The sequence below is a fragment of the Bacillus rossius genome, chromosome 1 (assembly GCF_032445375.1).
Source record: "Bacillus rossius redtenbacheri isolate Brsri chromosome 1, Brsri_v3, whole genome shotgun sequence".
In the NCBI taxonomy this organism is placed as follows: Eukaryota; Metazoa; Arthropoda; class Insecta; order Phasmatodea; family Bacillidae; genus Bacillus; species Bacillus rossius.
Window position 1 is genome coordinate 103,746,522 of NC_086330.1, and position 16,347 is coordinate 103,762,868.

The 16,347-nt window shown below is 35.8% G+C and overlaps 1 protein-coding gene across 4 annotated transcripts in view; it reads left to right on the plus strand.

Annotated features, from left to right (window-relative positions):
* LOC134541210 (protein virilizer) overlaps positions 1-16,347 on the plus strand; it is a 142,652-nt gene that overhangs the window by 99,640 nt on the left and 26,665 nt on the right. For all 4 annotated transcript variants that reach the window (XM_063384461.1, XM_063384469.1, XM_063384478.1 and 1 more), the window contains 4 exons: positions 1,312-1,570; positions 2,155-2,257; positions 8,383-8,540; positions 10,481-10,661. In XM_063384461.1, coding sequence (XP_063240531.1) covers positions 1,312-1,570; positions 2,155-2,257; positions 8,383-8,540; positions 10,481-10,661 — 701 coding nt within the window. The remainder of the gene's footprint in view (positions 1-1,311; positions 1,571-2,154; positions 2,258-8,382; positions 8,541-10,480; positions 10,662-16,347) is intronic.

Here is a 16,347-nt window from a genome sequence, read left to right on the forward strand (position 1 = left end):
CCCATTCATAATGTTTGCGTTAATAAATGCTTCCCGCATATAACGTTCAGCGTTTGTGGAAAAAAAAAAAAATAATGTTTATCTTTAAACTTTTAAACTCTATTGTTAATTTTTAAAAAAATACATATTTCCAAAAGATACCTAACTAATTTTTACTGCACATGACCGTTGAAACTTTTGCCGCACGCCACATGCTGTTGCAAGTGAATTCTTCGACCAATCATCTGCATGCATTCGTATAGACTGATTTCCAGCGAGACCTGACCCGGATTTTCTGCAAGTGGGCTCACATTGTTTTCTCGTGGTGTTCTCCTGTTTCTCCCAGCCCTTTCTCCCAGTCAATGCTCCATTGACATCGCTTTACTCCTCATCTGTAATGACCTCCGTGTTGACGAGACTTTGAGACATTCGTCACTATTTAGGACTTGTCCTATGAATTTATCTTGGAGGGTCTTTAAGCATTTTATTTTTCATCTCAAATTAACTCAACAGATATTGACTAAATATTATCTAATAGTAAAATTTTATGGGAATGTTTATAATTTAGATCACTTACATAAACTTATTGCTCAAAATAACAATCTGAAAATATCTGGTGAGAATATTTGTGACTTGTCAAAAGAAATGCAATAGATATATCATGTTCAATTTACAGCAAAGCATTTAATAGTACCTAATAATAAAGGAAGTAACCAACTCAGTGCGAGAGTTCAAGTCTTAAAGGGCCTCGCGTAACCCGACACAAATGCATAGCTTCAGGAAAAACCACTCAATTTGAAACACTCAAGATATCCGAGTGGGGTCTGTTCACAAAAAAAAACATTTAAGAATTTGCTGGAGGACCGATAAGTAGTTTGCTTTCCGGATAATGTTTTCAAACTGGTTTTTAAGTAAGTTAAAATGGCTAAAAGGCATGTTTTCATAGTAATTTTTAGGCATAAAACAATCTGTACAGATTCTTGAAAGCACTTGAAGGGACTTACATTACACCTTTATCTTCATTTCTTCACCATATAATGTTATGGTTACCGCTCAAATTTCATATTTGTCCTCTGCATGGTGAGAAGACTGGGCACCAATTCAAAGTCTTGCACATAGAAATACTGTGCTGTAAACACCAGCGAGCATTGCACTTATTATCGCGCTTCACTAACACGGATACACCCCTGACGAAGCAGGCCCCTTAAGTCCTAATTCATCCATCCATCCATCCATCCATCCATCCATCCATCCATCCTGTCGGACAGAGCGAGGTAGCAGAGTGCCCGTGCAGCAGCACCCGGACTAATGCCTGGCAAATGTGCTCCACAGCTGCCTGGAGAAGCGGCCGGACTCGCTGCGCAACCTGTTCCTCAAGTTCTGCCAGTGCTTCAGCAAGGACAGCTCTGACTGCCTGTCGACCCTGTCGACCAGCCTGGAGCTGCTGCGGGTGCTGGTGACGCCAGATGAGGAGGAGGGCCGCGCCGCCGCCGTGCCCGCGCCAGAGCTGGCCGCCGTGCTGGACTGGCACCGGCCGGGCGGCGACGCTGGTGCCGTGCACCCCATCTCTACCCTCAAGGGGCTCCTTCAGGTACACGCAGCATACATGCACACTCGCGTATGGGGGTGGCGTGTCGACCTATCCCCACTCGGTCGGTGATCGCTGGAGCAGTCTTGAGCGGACTCCACGTGGTGGCGTTTGTCGGGACGCGCCTGCACCTGATGCCACCCCAATTTAAGGAAATTTTGGGCAAAGGGCAACAGAACGGGGTTTGAGCTTATTGTGCACCACGCCACAGGCCATATTCACATGAAGATACTGTTCTTTCATGTGTGTAATATTTTAATTACTTGTGTTAATTAGTATTGTTAAACAGTGTTACATGAGTATTGTTTTAGTTGTGTAACTAAATGTTTTTGCTGTCGTAATGCTTTTCACCCTTTAGTTTGACGTGGATAATTATTTGTTACGAATTATTATTTTATACTCGTTGGCTTGTATGATAATTACAAGCCCACGGGTGTGTAAACATGTTAAGCTCAACTAAGAGGCATGAATATTTCTCACTCGGAGTGTAGCTGTGGGTGATTGTGGCTCTACAAAGTATTATTGAGATGATGTTGCTTATGTTCGATTACGACTTCATGAAATTGAAATTGCTGTGATGCGTGCAGGAATGCAGCTCTGAAGAGGAAGCACTGGAGAGCCTGCATGAAAATGTTGCTGGTTTGGTACGGCTTCTCGAAGAGGAAGGGAGCAAACCTATGGAACAACGAGGTAATATTCAGCTGACTGTACTCATAGTCTGAGCATTGCTGGGTCAGCCCACAGTTGATTTATAAGTGCCAATACTGTAGTCAGTTACTATTTCTTGTTGCAATAATAGTAGAGTTGGATGGGATCTTGAAACTTGGGATAATAGTCGGAAAAGAGACCATTCACGAACTTCAGAAAAATAATTTTTATCCTCGGAATAATATCTCTGGGAAACCAATTATTTAATAGTAAAAACCTCCGGCTAACGAATTTTAAATTATAAAAACTAATTCTTACGTTTTGTCACCATTTCCGTCACGTAGCAAATTGTAACTTTCCACATCTATTAAACAAAGTACAAAGATGTCACAAAAACACAAGCCCTATCTATAAAACTTAAATTCAGTACTTGTTTATAAATGCTGTTAAAAATAAAAACTGACTAAATAAACTACTCAATGTGATCAAACATTTAAAATAAATATACACATTTTAATATTAAATATTTTATTTGTATACAAATTTAAGTTACATAGTTTTAATGCTGTTGCTCCCTATCCAAATCCCAAAAATCCAATATCTTTCCAGACTAAATTCCGTCCTTAAGTGAAAATGTCATTTCCATTCACCTCTAAATAATAGTTAACATATAAATGACTAGCAAACTCTTCAATACATATACTTAAACCTTGTTATATCTCATTCCTGGTTACCTATTACAGTTATCTGTGTAATAAGTTTTAAAAAAAATTAGCTTTGGACCTATAACTTGATGTAAGCTTTTGGACATAACGTCATTGCTAAAGCACATGTATGTCTGTTGAAAAAAACTACAAAAAACACAAATTAAGCAAAAAATTGCTGTTGTCAACAGGATATAAACACCACATAAAATTCCATAACAGGAATGTGGTCAACAAACAAAGAAAAACAAATAATATGGACTAACAGAACGAAAAAAAAAACCCAAATGATGACAGCACAAAAATATTGAACCCAAAAAAATTCAGCACAACAGTTGAAACGTGACAAAAAAAACAGCAAAACGAAAAGACGAAACAAACACAATAGTTTTCCAAAAAACAGAAGAGAACGAAAAAACCCCCACAAATGATGACAGCACAAAAATATTGAACCCAAAAAATTCAGCACAACAGTTGAAACGAGACAATGTGGCGTTTCCGTCATCAGAACCGTTAATCGGTTGGTTTTAGTTTTCTTTATTTGTTTATCATTTTGCCTTATTAAGAGTTTTCGGTGTTTTTGTTTGGTAATTATTTTTTGAAGGAATTGGTGACTCGTTCAAAACGTTTTTTAGAGGAACATTAAGTTGGTAACAAGTGTTGTGAAAATTATTTCATAGGTATTTTATTTAAATAATTTTACATGGTGTACCAAGATTGTGAAGTAAATGTGTTTTCTATGATGGTAGATCCACGGTTTAAAGATTCACTAATTGAGGATGAAAATTTAAAAAAAAATGGGTTGAAAATTTGTGCAGGGAGGTATGTAAGCTGTGTAAGCTGAACACAGTAGCTGAAACTATAACTGAGACAAATGAGGCTACAACTGAAATGCCTATTAAGAAGTCATCTCTGTGGGCCTACGTGAAACCTTCAACAACAGCTCAGTCTACTCTTGCAAGCTACGAAGAAACTATCCAAGGAGAAGTAAACGAATATCTGGCAGCACTCTTTATCCCAAAGAATGAAAATCCTTTCAGTTTCTGGTCAGAGAAGGGGTGCACTTGTTTCTGAAACATAGCTGTGGTAGCAAGAAAGTACTTGCCTATACCTGCCACACAAGTGTGCAGTGAGAGACTTTTCTCAACAGCTGGCGTGTAGAAGAGAGAGTCTACTCCCCGAAAATGTAGAGCAGCTTGTGTTTCTCCACAAAAATTTAAATTAGCTAATATGTAGTGATGTGATAAGACTCTTTTTAATACGAACTAATTATAAAATTGGAGAACCTTAAAATTTTAAGTACTGTCGGTTTTTTGATTCTACATACATTGTATCAGTAAATATGTACCTGTTATATTGTAATGTGATGTGATATAACATGTTTTATGGGATTTCAATTCTCATTCCAATTATTCGAACTCAATATTCGTATTCGAGAATAATTTGGTATTCGTATTCGAATTTGATTTGAACTAAAAAACTGATATTCGCACAGGCTTACTTTAAAGGCAGAGCAAGATTGGAGGTGAGGAGACAAGAACTGTTAATTTACACCATCTTTTTCACTCCGCCGTTAGTCTCTCTTGTTTTTCCATCATTGACCATGATGTTTTTTTGCAATACTCACACACCCTTCTCTGGTAGGATATGTTTTCCTTTATATGGTCTTGACCGAAGACATTACTTAAATCTGAGGATCTCTCTTATAGCCTAGACCAGGGCTGCCACCACTTTGAAAACAATATCCTTGATTGAAATGTGAAATATCCTGTAATATCCTTGTTTTGAATATAAAATATCCTGTAAAATCCTGTACATTAAAAAATACAAAAAAAAATGCAATTTTTATGAAAATTACTTGATCATAATGTACTTAACTATACTTCAATCAAAACAATTCAATTTTTAACACTTTATACAAGTATTTACGCACACACACGTAGCCTACACTTCACCACTGGCAGTATTTAAATATCACTTTTTCAGATGTTTTGCCCTATTTCTCATTTCTTCTGTTGGCTGGAATTCTGCCATATTCTTCCTAGAAGAGATATGCAACAAAGCATTTAGCATTGGCGATTCAAGACATGACCTGTGTGCTGTCTTGATAAGGTTGAGCTTACTAAGTATCTTTTCCACCCCTGCATTGCTGTGTGGAAGAATAAGCATTGCCTTTGCAAGTTTACAAAGCAGTGGAAAACATGTTTTCCCATTAATTTCATACTGTGACACTTTATGCAAGGCCTGCCACCAAATTAGGTTCCTAAATCCTCTTTACAGCATTTAAAAATCCTGTAAAATTTATAGCCGTAATTGACATAATTTATTTTTTGATGTAATTTTAAATATACATTGCATTCCAAAACATAATTTTAAAAAAATCAATTGAATGTAAAAATTTTTTAAGATTTGCCACTTACATTACAAAACTAATAGTTGGTATCACAATAAACAGAAAAGTAATTTAAAAATTTCTCTTCAGTATAGGCTTTGGTGCTTTTCTTATTTACAAACTATAAATACATCCATACAACTGAAGTTATTTACAAGTTAAAAAAAACAAATGTATTTCACATCATTAACTAGCTACTTTTTCATGTTCTGTGCTCTTTTCCGCATCTTGTCAGTGGGCTTGAAAGCCAGACCAGCAGATGTTCTCATTCTGCAATGCAACAGCGCATTTAACATTTGTGATTCCATTGACGATCTGTGAACAGTTTTAACCATCTTGAGATTGCTGAAAACCCTTTCCACAGCAGATTTTCTCCAGTTGCACCACCACTCAAAGCCTTTACTTTGTACAGATGAGTTTCAACAATCTCAGATGGAAACAACCTTGCTAACACTACAACCTGCCTAGTGACTGTCAGTTGATTCATCAATCATCAGTGTGAAAAATTGTGTTTTCATTGCATAGGTAACATAATCTGCAGTTGATGTACCCAAAGATTGAATAATTATCTGGCTAGTTTTAGTGCTGGAAAAAGGAAAGTTTCTTGCGATTTCACTATCTGGAAACATTTGCGGGACAAGTTTCGTGACATTATCACTGAGTTTCACAGAAAAATTTTTCTCACAAACGAAGTTCGCCCATCAATTCTTTTGTTTGGTTTGGTTACAAAACTCGTTAAAGAACAACTCTGATCAGCAGCTCGTTGGTTTTTCGCATGAACTTGCGTCTTCAAGCCGCTCTTTGTCACGTTCAGTTCCGAGTTACAAGTCGAACAAACGGCGGAAAATTCCGTTTTGCCACGCCTCGACCATTTCAATTCTTGCTCCCATTCTTTACGATAACGCTGTTTATAAAGTGACCTGTCCGGCGAAGCCTATCGTTTTTTTCTCTATCACAATCAGCTAAGAACAAAACTACTACTTAAATCACGTAGGAGTTTGTAAACAAATGCTGCACCTAAAACATTGTAATGGCAAAAAATACCAATGTTTACTGACGCCATGACACTTCTTAGCATTTACTCAACAAACAAAAAACATTTCCCCCGAAACCATAGATATTGTACTTTATGAAATGCTATTTGGGAGTAAATGTTTTTGGTTTGTGGTTAAACGATTGGAAGTTCCATGGCGCTACACGTAATGTGAGTGTTTGCTTTACTGTTGGATGCTTGTATGGTTTGACAACTTCAAATAGGTAGTTGAATGTAAATATTTACACGAACGAAATTCAAATATGAAAATATCGGCGAAGCGTCGTAAATATCCGTGAATGTCGCCGTTTATCCGTTAGTCCGTTTTAAGCTTCAAATATCCGTGAAAACGGATAAAATCCTTAAAAACGGCAGGCCTGGCCTAGACCATCTTGCATCTGATGTTATTTCACACTTGAGGTCCTTGTTTCATTCAAAGTCATCTCAGGTGTATTCAGGTGTCTCACATTGAATAAATTGAGAGCATTTTATATTTTAGGGTCTCTTGCATCCCACCTCATCCTTTAGATCCGGGTATAAAGCTTAGCATTCTTTATTTATTTATTTATTTGTATGTATAATGATGGTGAATGTTTGTTAAGCACTGTTTATTTTAAACAAATTAAACAAAAATAATTTTTTTCTATTTATATTACTTAATTTATAGTCAAAAGTAAAAATACATGTCAAAAAATTGTGTAATATGGATACTAGGCCTGTGCGAATACTCAAATTTTTGCATACGAATACAAATAAACTATTCATGTTCAAACTCGAATACTAACACTTTGAAATAACGAATATTGTGTCCTTAAGAATATTTGACATAGCATATCTCATGAGTTGTATACCTGCATTCACGGTTGAGGTAAAGTAATTTGTTCAATATAAACAAAAAATTTTGATTTTTTAATGGGACTTCATTATCAAAAATGTGAACAATAAGCGACATTTTTAACATGCAACAAGTATCCAAGGTTTTTTTCACTACTGTCTCTCTAAACAGTAATGGAAAAATTTCGTGAACAATTCAAAAAAGTCATGTTTGTTATTTCAAACTTGAAAACAAAATATTTATATTCATATCACACCAAATATCGTGTCACACTTCAACACCCATGGACTACAACACCACAAAAAAGACACTCCATTGTAGTGGCCATTAAAAGAAGTAAATGTCATTTTGCCAACTGCATATAAATTGATAGTTATAATGTATCTAACACCATGTGACACAGTAGCAGCTTTCTTGCTGTATGTATCTATAACGAAACACATGTTGCAACTCAAAAATATATTCAATAAACGTCAATAGTTAAAGATTCCAGATGAACTTAGCAGAAATTGTGTTTATGATATTGCTGAACCAAAAAACAATTCACTTGACTGTTAAGAACTAAAACTAATGAATAATTAGAGTTTAAATATGTAAATATGTGCTCTATTTATTTGGAATACACGTTTAAAAAAAATAACTTTTTTGTGGGATGGATTGCATAGTATTTTGTAATATTTTGCCATTCACAAAAATTTTCTGGACCAATATGTAAAGTATAAAGAAATTCCTGGAAAATAAGGTGAATAGGAACTGAAATGAAAGGTTTGTTGGTTAGGGTAAGGCTCAATTAAGATTGGTTGTCTGTATATTTTAAAAAATGTTTTATTTGATAGTTTAAATATTTAAACAAACTTTTTCATATAATTATTGTAGATTACTTAACCTATCCAACCTTTTCACTTATAATATTTGTTTTATTTTCCAGAAGTAGTTACATCATGTTAAAAAAAAATTAGTAAGGTTCTGTTTTATCATTCTTACTATTCGAATTCCATATTTGAATTCACGAATAATTTGGTATTCGTATTTGATTTGAACTAAAAAAAACTTATATTTGCACATGCTAATAGCTATGGTTACAGAATATTTGCAAAACACTAAAAAATTCTGTAAAGATGTTCTTGTATTCCTAGGTGTTGGTTAGTGTGGGTTAAACTTGGTGAGTAATTGATATCAGAAATGCATGGTGCATGTTTGCAGATATGGTTGAGCCACTGCTGCCACCACCAGAGACGCTGCTGGCACAGTTTGCTGCACGCCCTGTGTTTGTTGTGGGAGAAGTCGACGACGAGCGTCTGAGCTCTACGTACTGGTTGGCCCCGCCCCCCGTGGATGAGGCTGATCAGGATATGGAACAAGTAACAAGCCCTTTGATGAACATCAATATTTTTAGCTGTAGTAGAGATTTTATGTGTTAAACATATACAGTAAAACTTGCTTAAGACGGTCCCGCATAATACGTTTTCCCATTTATAACTTATTCCCTTGATCACTGCCATATATCCCTATGTTATTTTTTTCCATTCAAAACATTTGTGTTTATAGTTGCTTCCAGCATATAACATTCATCATTTAAGGAATAAAAAAAATTGTAATGAAGTTGATTTTTACACTCTTAAATTATATATCTTTGAACTTTTAAACAATTGTTCCAAAACAATAACAAACATGACCATCAAAACCTTAGCAGCATGCTGTTACAATATATTTGTCGACCAATCATCTGCTTGCATTCTTATCCTTTCTGATGGTTTTCCATCTGTACACCATTTTCTTTATTTGAGGTATAACGTCTGACAAATAAATAACAAACCGCTAGCCATTCGTTGATATGTTTGAGTCATACGTGACGCAACTGGTACAGCAATTTGAGGAACTAATCACAATTTTAATGTTGTTGAACACTGTAGTAAAAAAATTTTTATATGTTGAACATTTTAGTTTACTTTTGATAGCCTATATGATTTCCATTTTTGGCAGGACTTACACCATATTTACCCGAAAATTGTGAACAATTTTTCATAAAATGTGTTGAAAAATCATGGTGTGAAGCTTATTCAAAACTTGAAAATGCTGCATGGCAATGCTGCATAGTGCACAGGTTCCTTCAAGCTCCAAGATTGGTTGACCTGCTACTGCTTAAGGAACAACTGATATCTTGCATGTGGATGGTACTTTGTGATTTTGTTTTTCTGTGAGAAGACGTTGCAATGATTGCCAAAGGTTTGCGGAAGCGATCATCTATACCTATTTGATATGATTAAAAATCTCAGGATATGAAACTTGTGACTTGGGTAGAAAAAATGTGGAAAATCATATACATGATTGGAGATGGGAATAAATTTTAATTGTAATAAAAAGTTTGTTTGAAAGTTAGAATTTGTAGTGTGTGCTCAGCAGTTTTCAATATTATTTTGTTTATAATATTTCTAACGTGGCATTGATTTTGGTAGTTTGTGACCGAGATGTGTCACTTCACTGCTGTAAACAAAACAGCTGTGATCGGAAGCCATTACATTCGTGTTTTTTTTCCGTCCCTTTTTGTAAACAACAAATATTTGTGGTAATGAAATTCCTACAAACAGCCCAATTTTAAAAGAGAAAAATTAACAAATAGTGCTTAAGCTATGTATGTATGTCATTTGAGTGATTATTTTTATGTAGCAACATCTGTACTATTTGCCTTTTAAGAAGTTTTCCTGTTATTAATTTTTTATCAACCAGTCCCTTCAAAAACCTCTTAACAGGGTTTTACTGTAGTATTATCTACATACATTTCCTGAGAGCTATGGCTGAATTTAAATTTAAAATGAGCGCTGTCCTGCCACTCATGTTAGGATTGAAACTTCACACTCCAATAAACACTTGAAAGATATAACAAAATATTCAGTAATTTGTGTGAACTGTAAATCTTTAAAATAAAGTACATAGGTACATAATATATTTATAACATACAAAGTTGAAATGTCTATATGAATATTTTTACATTTCTTTGAATTTAATTTCCAGCATAACTAAAAAAGCATCCTTGTAATTCACATCACTAATGCTTGCCTGATAGTGAGGAATGGGGTGCTCCATATTCGTCCTCCCTTTCTCCGCCATCACGTGCCCCATTCTTGATCGTAGTACTTTTTTTTTTTCGTTATGATGAGTCATCACCTACTGGCTGTAATGAAGTTTCGCCTCAAAAGCTGCTGCTTTTCTATTTTCAGTAGTTAATGCCAAAGGTTATTGTGAACAGTAAAAGAGATAGGTGGAAGGGAAATGTGGTTTCAGGGGTTTATTTGTGTTTTAGGTAACTTGTGACCTGGTGGAGATGATGCGACAGCATTTGCCCGACTTTAACTTGCCTGTGGAAGCAGAGAGACTGTTCCGCCGCCTCAAAGACATGGACGGGGAGGATGACGAAGGGAAAAAGAGAGGCGATGAACTTGCAAAGTATTTGGTTGGTGACAGCAAGAACAAGCGACCTTTTGGTGAGTTTTCCTGCATTTTATTCTGTTCATTAAATTAATTATTTTTACTATTATCTTTGAAAGATTTGTGCAATGGGAGTGCATGACTTGATGTAAGCTTTTGGACATACGCCATTGCTAAAACACAACAGTTGAAACGAGACAAAAACACGACAAAACGAAAAAGACGAAACAAACACAATAGTTTTCCAAAACAGAAACAAGCGACGTGTTTTGGGAACTGCTATCTGCTCCCGTCCTCAGGCAGAGACGCACATGGTACGAAAAAACACAGGTGCGACTCTTTGCTGTTGTGCTTCTTTTTTCTTTTTTTTTCTTTCAGCATTTGTGGGTTTTTTTTTTTTTGTTATCTTAGTCCATTTTTCTTTGTTTTTCTTTGTTTGTTGACCATATTCCTGTTATGGAATATTATGTGGTGTTTATATTCTGTTGACAACAGCAATTTTTTGCTTAATTTGTGTTTTTGTCTTTTGGGTTTTTGTAGTTTTCTTATACAGACATACATGTGCTTAGCAATGGCGTATGTCCAAAAGCTTACATCAAGTCAATTATTTTTACTTTTAAAATATTTTCCAATTTAGATATACTTCTACCTCCAAGCAGTTCTGGTGTTAGTATTTTATATCATAAATTGAATGGTAATGTTGGATAAGGAAAATACTTAGAGATATTTAAATTAACATTTTAAATATAAAGGCTAATATGAAATACAATATTGTGACTTTTTTTTTTTTCTTTTTTAAATTTGTAGAAATGAGATTACAATTGGAATGGTGAAATTTTTTTTCCTCAAATATAATCTTTAGTTTTGTATAGGGATGGGACGATTCCAAAATTTTCGATTCCGATACCCGATTATCGATTCCTTAAAAAATCCTTCGATTCTCGATACTCACCTAGTTAACTTAATAATAAATAATTCAAATTCTATTTGCAACATTTTTTTTTCAGCTTTCAATACATTTAATTATGTAGCATACATCATAAATTCATATTTATCAAATTTGAGTACACAACTAAGTTATTAACACTAACTCATATAAATGTTTACATCATTAGAAGTCAATGGCTCATATGTCAAAGGGGTCAAACTGATCTAAAATTTGTTTTGTAATACGGAATAAACAATAAAAAAAAATTTAAGCTTTCCTTGAGCAGTATAAATAATTTTCGTTCATACAACTTGCCTAACTTAGAGAAGGGTACAAATTAACTAAAAAATTTGTGAAATGAAACAGTAACAAAATTTAGCAACAACTAGAGAACTAGCAAATGAAAGTGTTGTACTTGATTGTGGTATTGCGGCATTAAGTTACATTTAAGAAACACAAATTTATTCATTGTTATTTCGGTGTGGTAACAACCCAACAAAATCTGTAAAACACCGACCAACTAATCATCATCGTTACACCATTCGAAAATGGATGTTTGTTTACATTTTTTTGCTTTTTGGCGCGATTTAGAGGTGGGTCGAAAAGTATCAATCTAATATTTTGTTACTGATACACGCCTGTATCAGGTACTGCAAACGAGTATACTTGAAAAGTATCAAGTACTTTAGTATCAGTTTCTGAATTCGCCTTGAACAACACCACGGCCAATGTGCGCGTGCGCAGAACCCGATCGCAGATGACGGTCACTTGGGCGGAGCTTGTGAAAGGGGAGGAAGCGGCACGACGAATAAGGGTTAAAGGGAAAGAATGTAGGGGAGGAAGCGCAGGGGAAGGCGTTGAAGGAGAGGCGCAGAGCGAAATTGTTACGAGTCGTTTTGTTTATTGTCCCACATCAAAGTATGCTCAGTGCGCAGTGCGTGCACCGTCTCGTTCAATAATAAAACTAATGAAATTTTAATATTATAAAGTACATTAATACAAGATATAATATTTATATTTTTGCACCTAACAGCTATGAAAATGCAAATAAATTCTCAGTTGACACTAATAACAGATGTAATCAACATATGGACTTTCTTTTTTCGAAAACAATTAGTAACTAGTGTTTTCATACATTAAAAGATTACAATTTTATCAAAAATTAAAAATAAAAAAAAACAGATAGGTACATTAGTGAGCATACTATATCAATAGACATTTGAGTTAGGTACATCAGGCAGATAGCAGTGCCAATATCGATAAAAAAACAAACACTTTGCAAGTTCAGTCACTATTTAACAAATTATAACTCAGTTTTTGTTTACACAAATTACACTTAGCAAACTCATTATTTTCCGTGAAAAAATTCCACACAAATGAAGTCTTTTTCTTGCACTTATCCATTCCTTATTCCACTATAAAGATACTAACTACAAAGCATGACAGCCTGCAACAATGTACATGGTAATACACGGCCAGGACGAACTGCAGTGAATGTTGAACTGATTGATACTGGCTGTATCAGGGGGCATGAGAGTAACAGAGGTAGAGAATTACCAGGCGTGATAAATAATGTATCAGATTCTCCTTCCGGTCGCACATTCCTGGAATCGCTACTGCTAAAACTGATACAGAAGTATCAGAAACTTGTAACTAGTAGATTACTGTATCAGTATCAGGTTGGAACAGATACCGAAAATTGCTGTAACAACCCACCTTTAGCGCGATTTAAAATGCTTGTGCTGCCCCTTACGGCTGGGTGACGAAGTAAAGATAGTTATCAAGGTCCCCTATAAGAGTTTCCAGAGCCTGGTACCTGATTCGCCTGATAATCTGCTGGATACTACGACGCTGTTCCAACTATATGCCAGCGCCCCCGGCTGATGTGGTATGGCCACTCACGTAAGGCTGTTCCAAACACCTTTCGCCCAATCATCTGCTTACTTTTGTATTTATCCGTTGTCGCTGTTCCAAGCTGACGTCAGTGCCCCGAGCGGTGTGCGTAGGCTTTAAAACTTCGCCTGTTTGTCTTATCTATCCAAACATTATGCCGGAAAGGAAAATAAACGCTGTAGTTTTGCGTATTTTTACCGTATATTTTTGGGTTTAACATTATAACGTGAGCGTGTGTAAGCTTTTGTTTGCTTTAGTGCATTTATGATTAATGTTCAGTGGCGGCCTTGTTGCGGTGTTTGTTTACCAGTGACGAGACAAGTCTTACCCAGTATTTAAATTTCCTGTAAAAACATTTACGATTTCGCTTTTTAATACTAAATTTCTTGGGAAAATGCCGTGTTGTGGCGATTTCGCGTAAAAACTGTATTTTACGGTGATTTCGCGTTTATCGTCGTTTAATCGCGATCGCGAAAAGAACAGGCCCCTACTAATACGCAGTGATAATTTTTTTTATAAATAATTTTTGTACTTTGACTTGTGTTAACATCGACCCAAGTTTTAGATATTGTTTATTTGGGGAAATATGACTGTTATATATGCGTCTAGTCAGTCATAACCCCACTCAAAGAGTCGTTAAATAATTGTATCTGACAGATTTGCAATGATGTGAAATGATTTTTTTTTGCTAGATGCGGGAATCGACTTTTATCATCGATTATTTAAGTAGAATTGGTAGGTATCGATGAAATTGGGAATCGGTTTTCCCATCCCTAGTTTTGTACAAATAATGCATATAACTTAACCATTACAACTAATGTGACATGCAAGAAAAACTACGGCCCAAATCACAATGTTGTCATGTCATCACATGATATGTCTAGCCAAGTGGAGTAGTCACAATTTTTTTTTCCAAACCTAACTAAAAACTAAGTGTATTTGGGAGGGACCTAGGTGCGTCTCAGGCCGTAGCCTATACGCCTATTAATGCTAATGATTAGCCATGCAGGAAGAGGGTCGTATGCATCATGTGCCTTATGCAGGGATTGGCCAGCCATGCCAGCGATTGGTGACATGACTAACTCCCCTCACTCATAAATCTAGACTATAACAAGAGATAGGTTGGACCCAGGTAAAACCTGCATAGACACCGAAAACCCGGGGCACTGTCATGCGGGGTGAAAAATTGCATGCATTAAGTGTAGTAGAATACAGGAGACAGGGGATGGTCTGGATAAAGAGTTGGACAGAGTAGTAAAGAGTCTACCATGCGGGGGGTTGGGGGTTTGGACATTGCTGTCCACATTGTATCTTATCCAGGGCTGGATTTAGTGACCAGAGACGCAAGTGCCCCTGGTGGTGAGTGACTACACTGACCACTCATGCCGCTGCCAGTCAGCACCCAAAACTAGAGAATTAAAAGTCAATAACACAAGAAATGTGTTAAAATAAAATGTGCCGACGCGCTGGGCGGAAGCAAATGACTTATCATATTCTATGAATTGGAGTAGTCACGCTTATGATTGAGCACTTATAGCAGTCACCTCACCTGCAATTGTACATTTATGTGATACACCAGGAACTGACTGGCCCATAATTTAAGTAGAGATAGAAGTGTTTCATATGTATAGTACATTTTACAGACTATGTATTCTTTTCAGTCATTATAACTAGAGACAATATTATATGGTAAATTGTGATAAAACCTAAATAACACCAAATACCACATCAAAACACCAAAATGCAAGATAATAAACCATATAGCACTGAAATGCAAGTTATATCATGGAATTAAGTAGCATTTAACCAAAACTTAATTCAAATCATAAAAGAAGTAATCTTTTAATGTTTTAAATTCAAGGAATGTCGTTATTTCTTGACAAAAAATTGTTCTAAAGTGCGTGCATCAGAAATATTCAATTTTTTTTATTGTGCATTCCTTATTATTAGGGCCTGGAAAATTTCGGTGTTTTCAGTATGCAAAAAGCGGTACTTTCAAATTAGAAAAGCGGTGGTTTAAAGTCGGTATTTTCGTTATGCAATGGAAATTTTACCGGTATTTTAAATGTTGACTAAATTGTGCAGTTATTGAATATATATAATAGTTGACATATTTAATAAACAATCCATGTATACTAGGAATAGGCTAATATGCATAATAACAGCCAATTAAATCCAAAACAGTTACACAAAACAGACACGTTGCTATAGATGTTTGCAACTGCTTTTTTTTTTCTTTTTCTTTTTCTGCCAATGCCACATGCTTAGCCGACTTTAGGTGTTTGTCAATGAAATCTTTTCTATCCCATGAAACTTTACAGTTGTAAAATATGCACATCACTGTGCTATTGTCAGTACAATAAAACCCATGTTTCTGATACTGATATGCTCATATTTAATGGAGTGGAGGAACACGGGGTTGCCACTTGAACAAACCCCAGCGCACAAATGAGAAGAAACTTAGTGTGAACTATACCCCAGATCAATTTTGAGCATCAAAACCATACACGAACACGGCTTATGTAAAAATAAGGTAATTATGCTGAAACACAAGACTTGGGTTAAAGGATACTTTAACCTTGTGTGGATCAAGTGGAAAACATTCGGCTATAAACGAAAGAAATAAGAACAATGCTATCCTGAAATGCTGTGACATGTTTTTGGAGTAGATAATCACAGCGACAGACCGACAGGATGCGCTCCTGCCCTTGCCGTCAGCGATGTTTATTTTGACAGCTCAAGCAATTATCTTTTCCACGTCCCTTCGCAGCGTAAAAAAAAAGAGAGAGAAAAAACACGCTGACAGTTTCTCACGCAGAAGGTTGAAATAAGGGAGGGAATGTGTTGAAATGTTAGTTGGTAAAGGAGGGGGGGGGGGAATTGTTTTTACATGGTTTGTGGCTCTGGGAGGGATGAGCCTT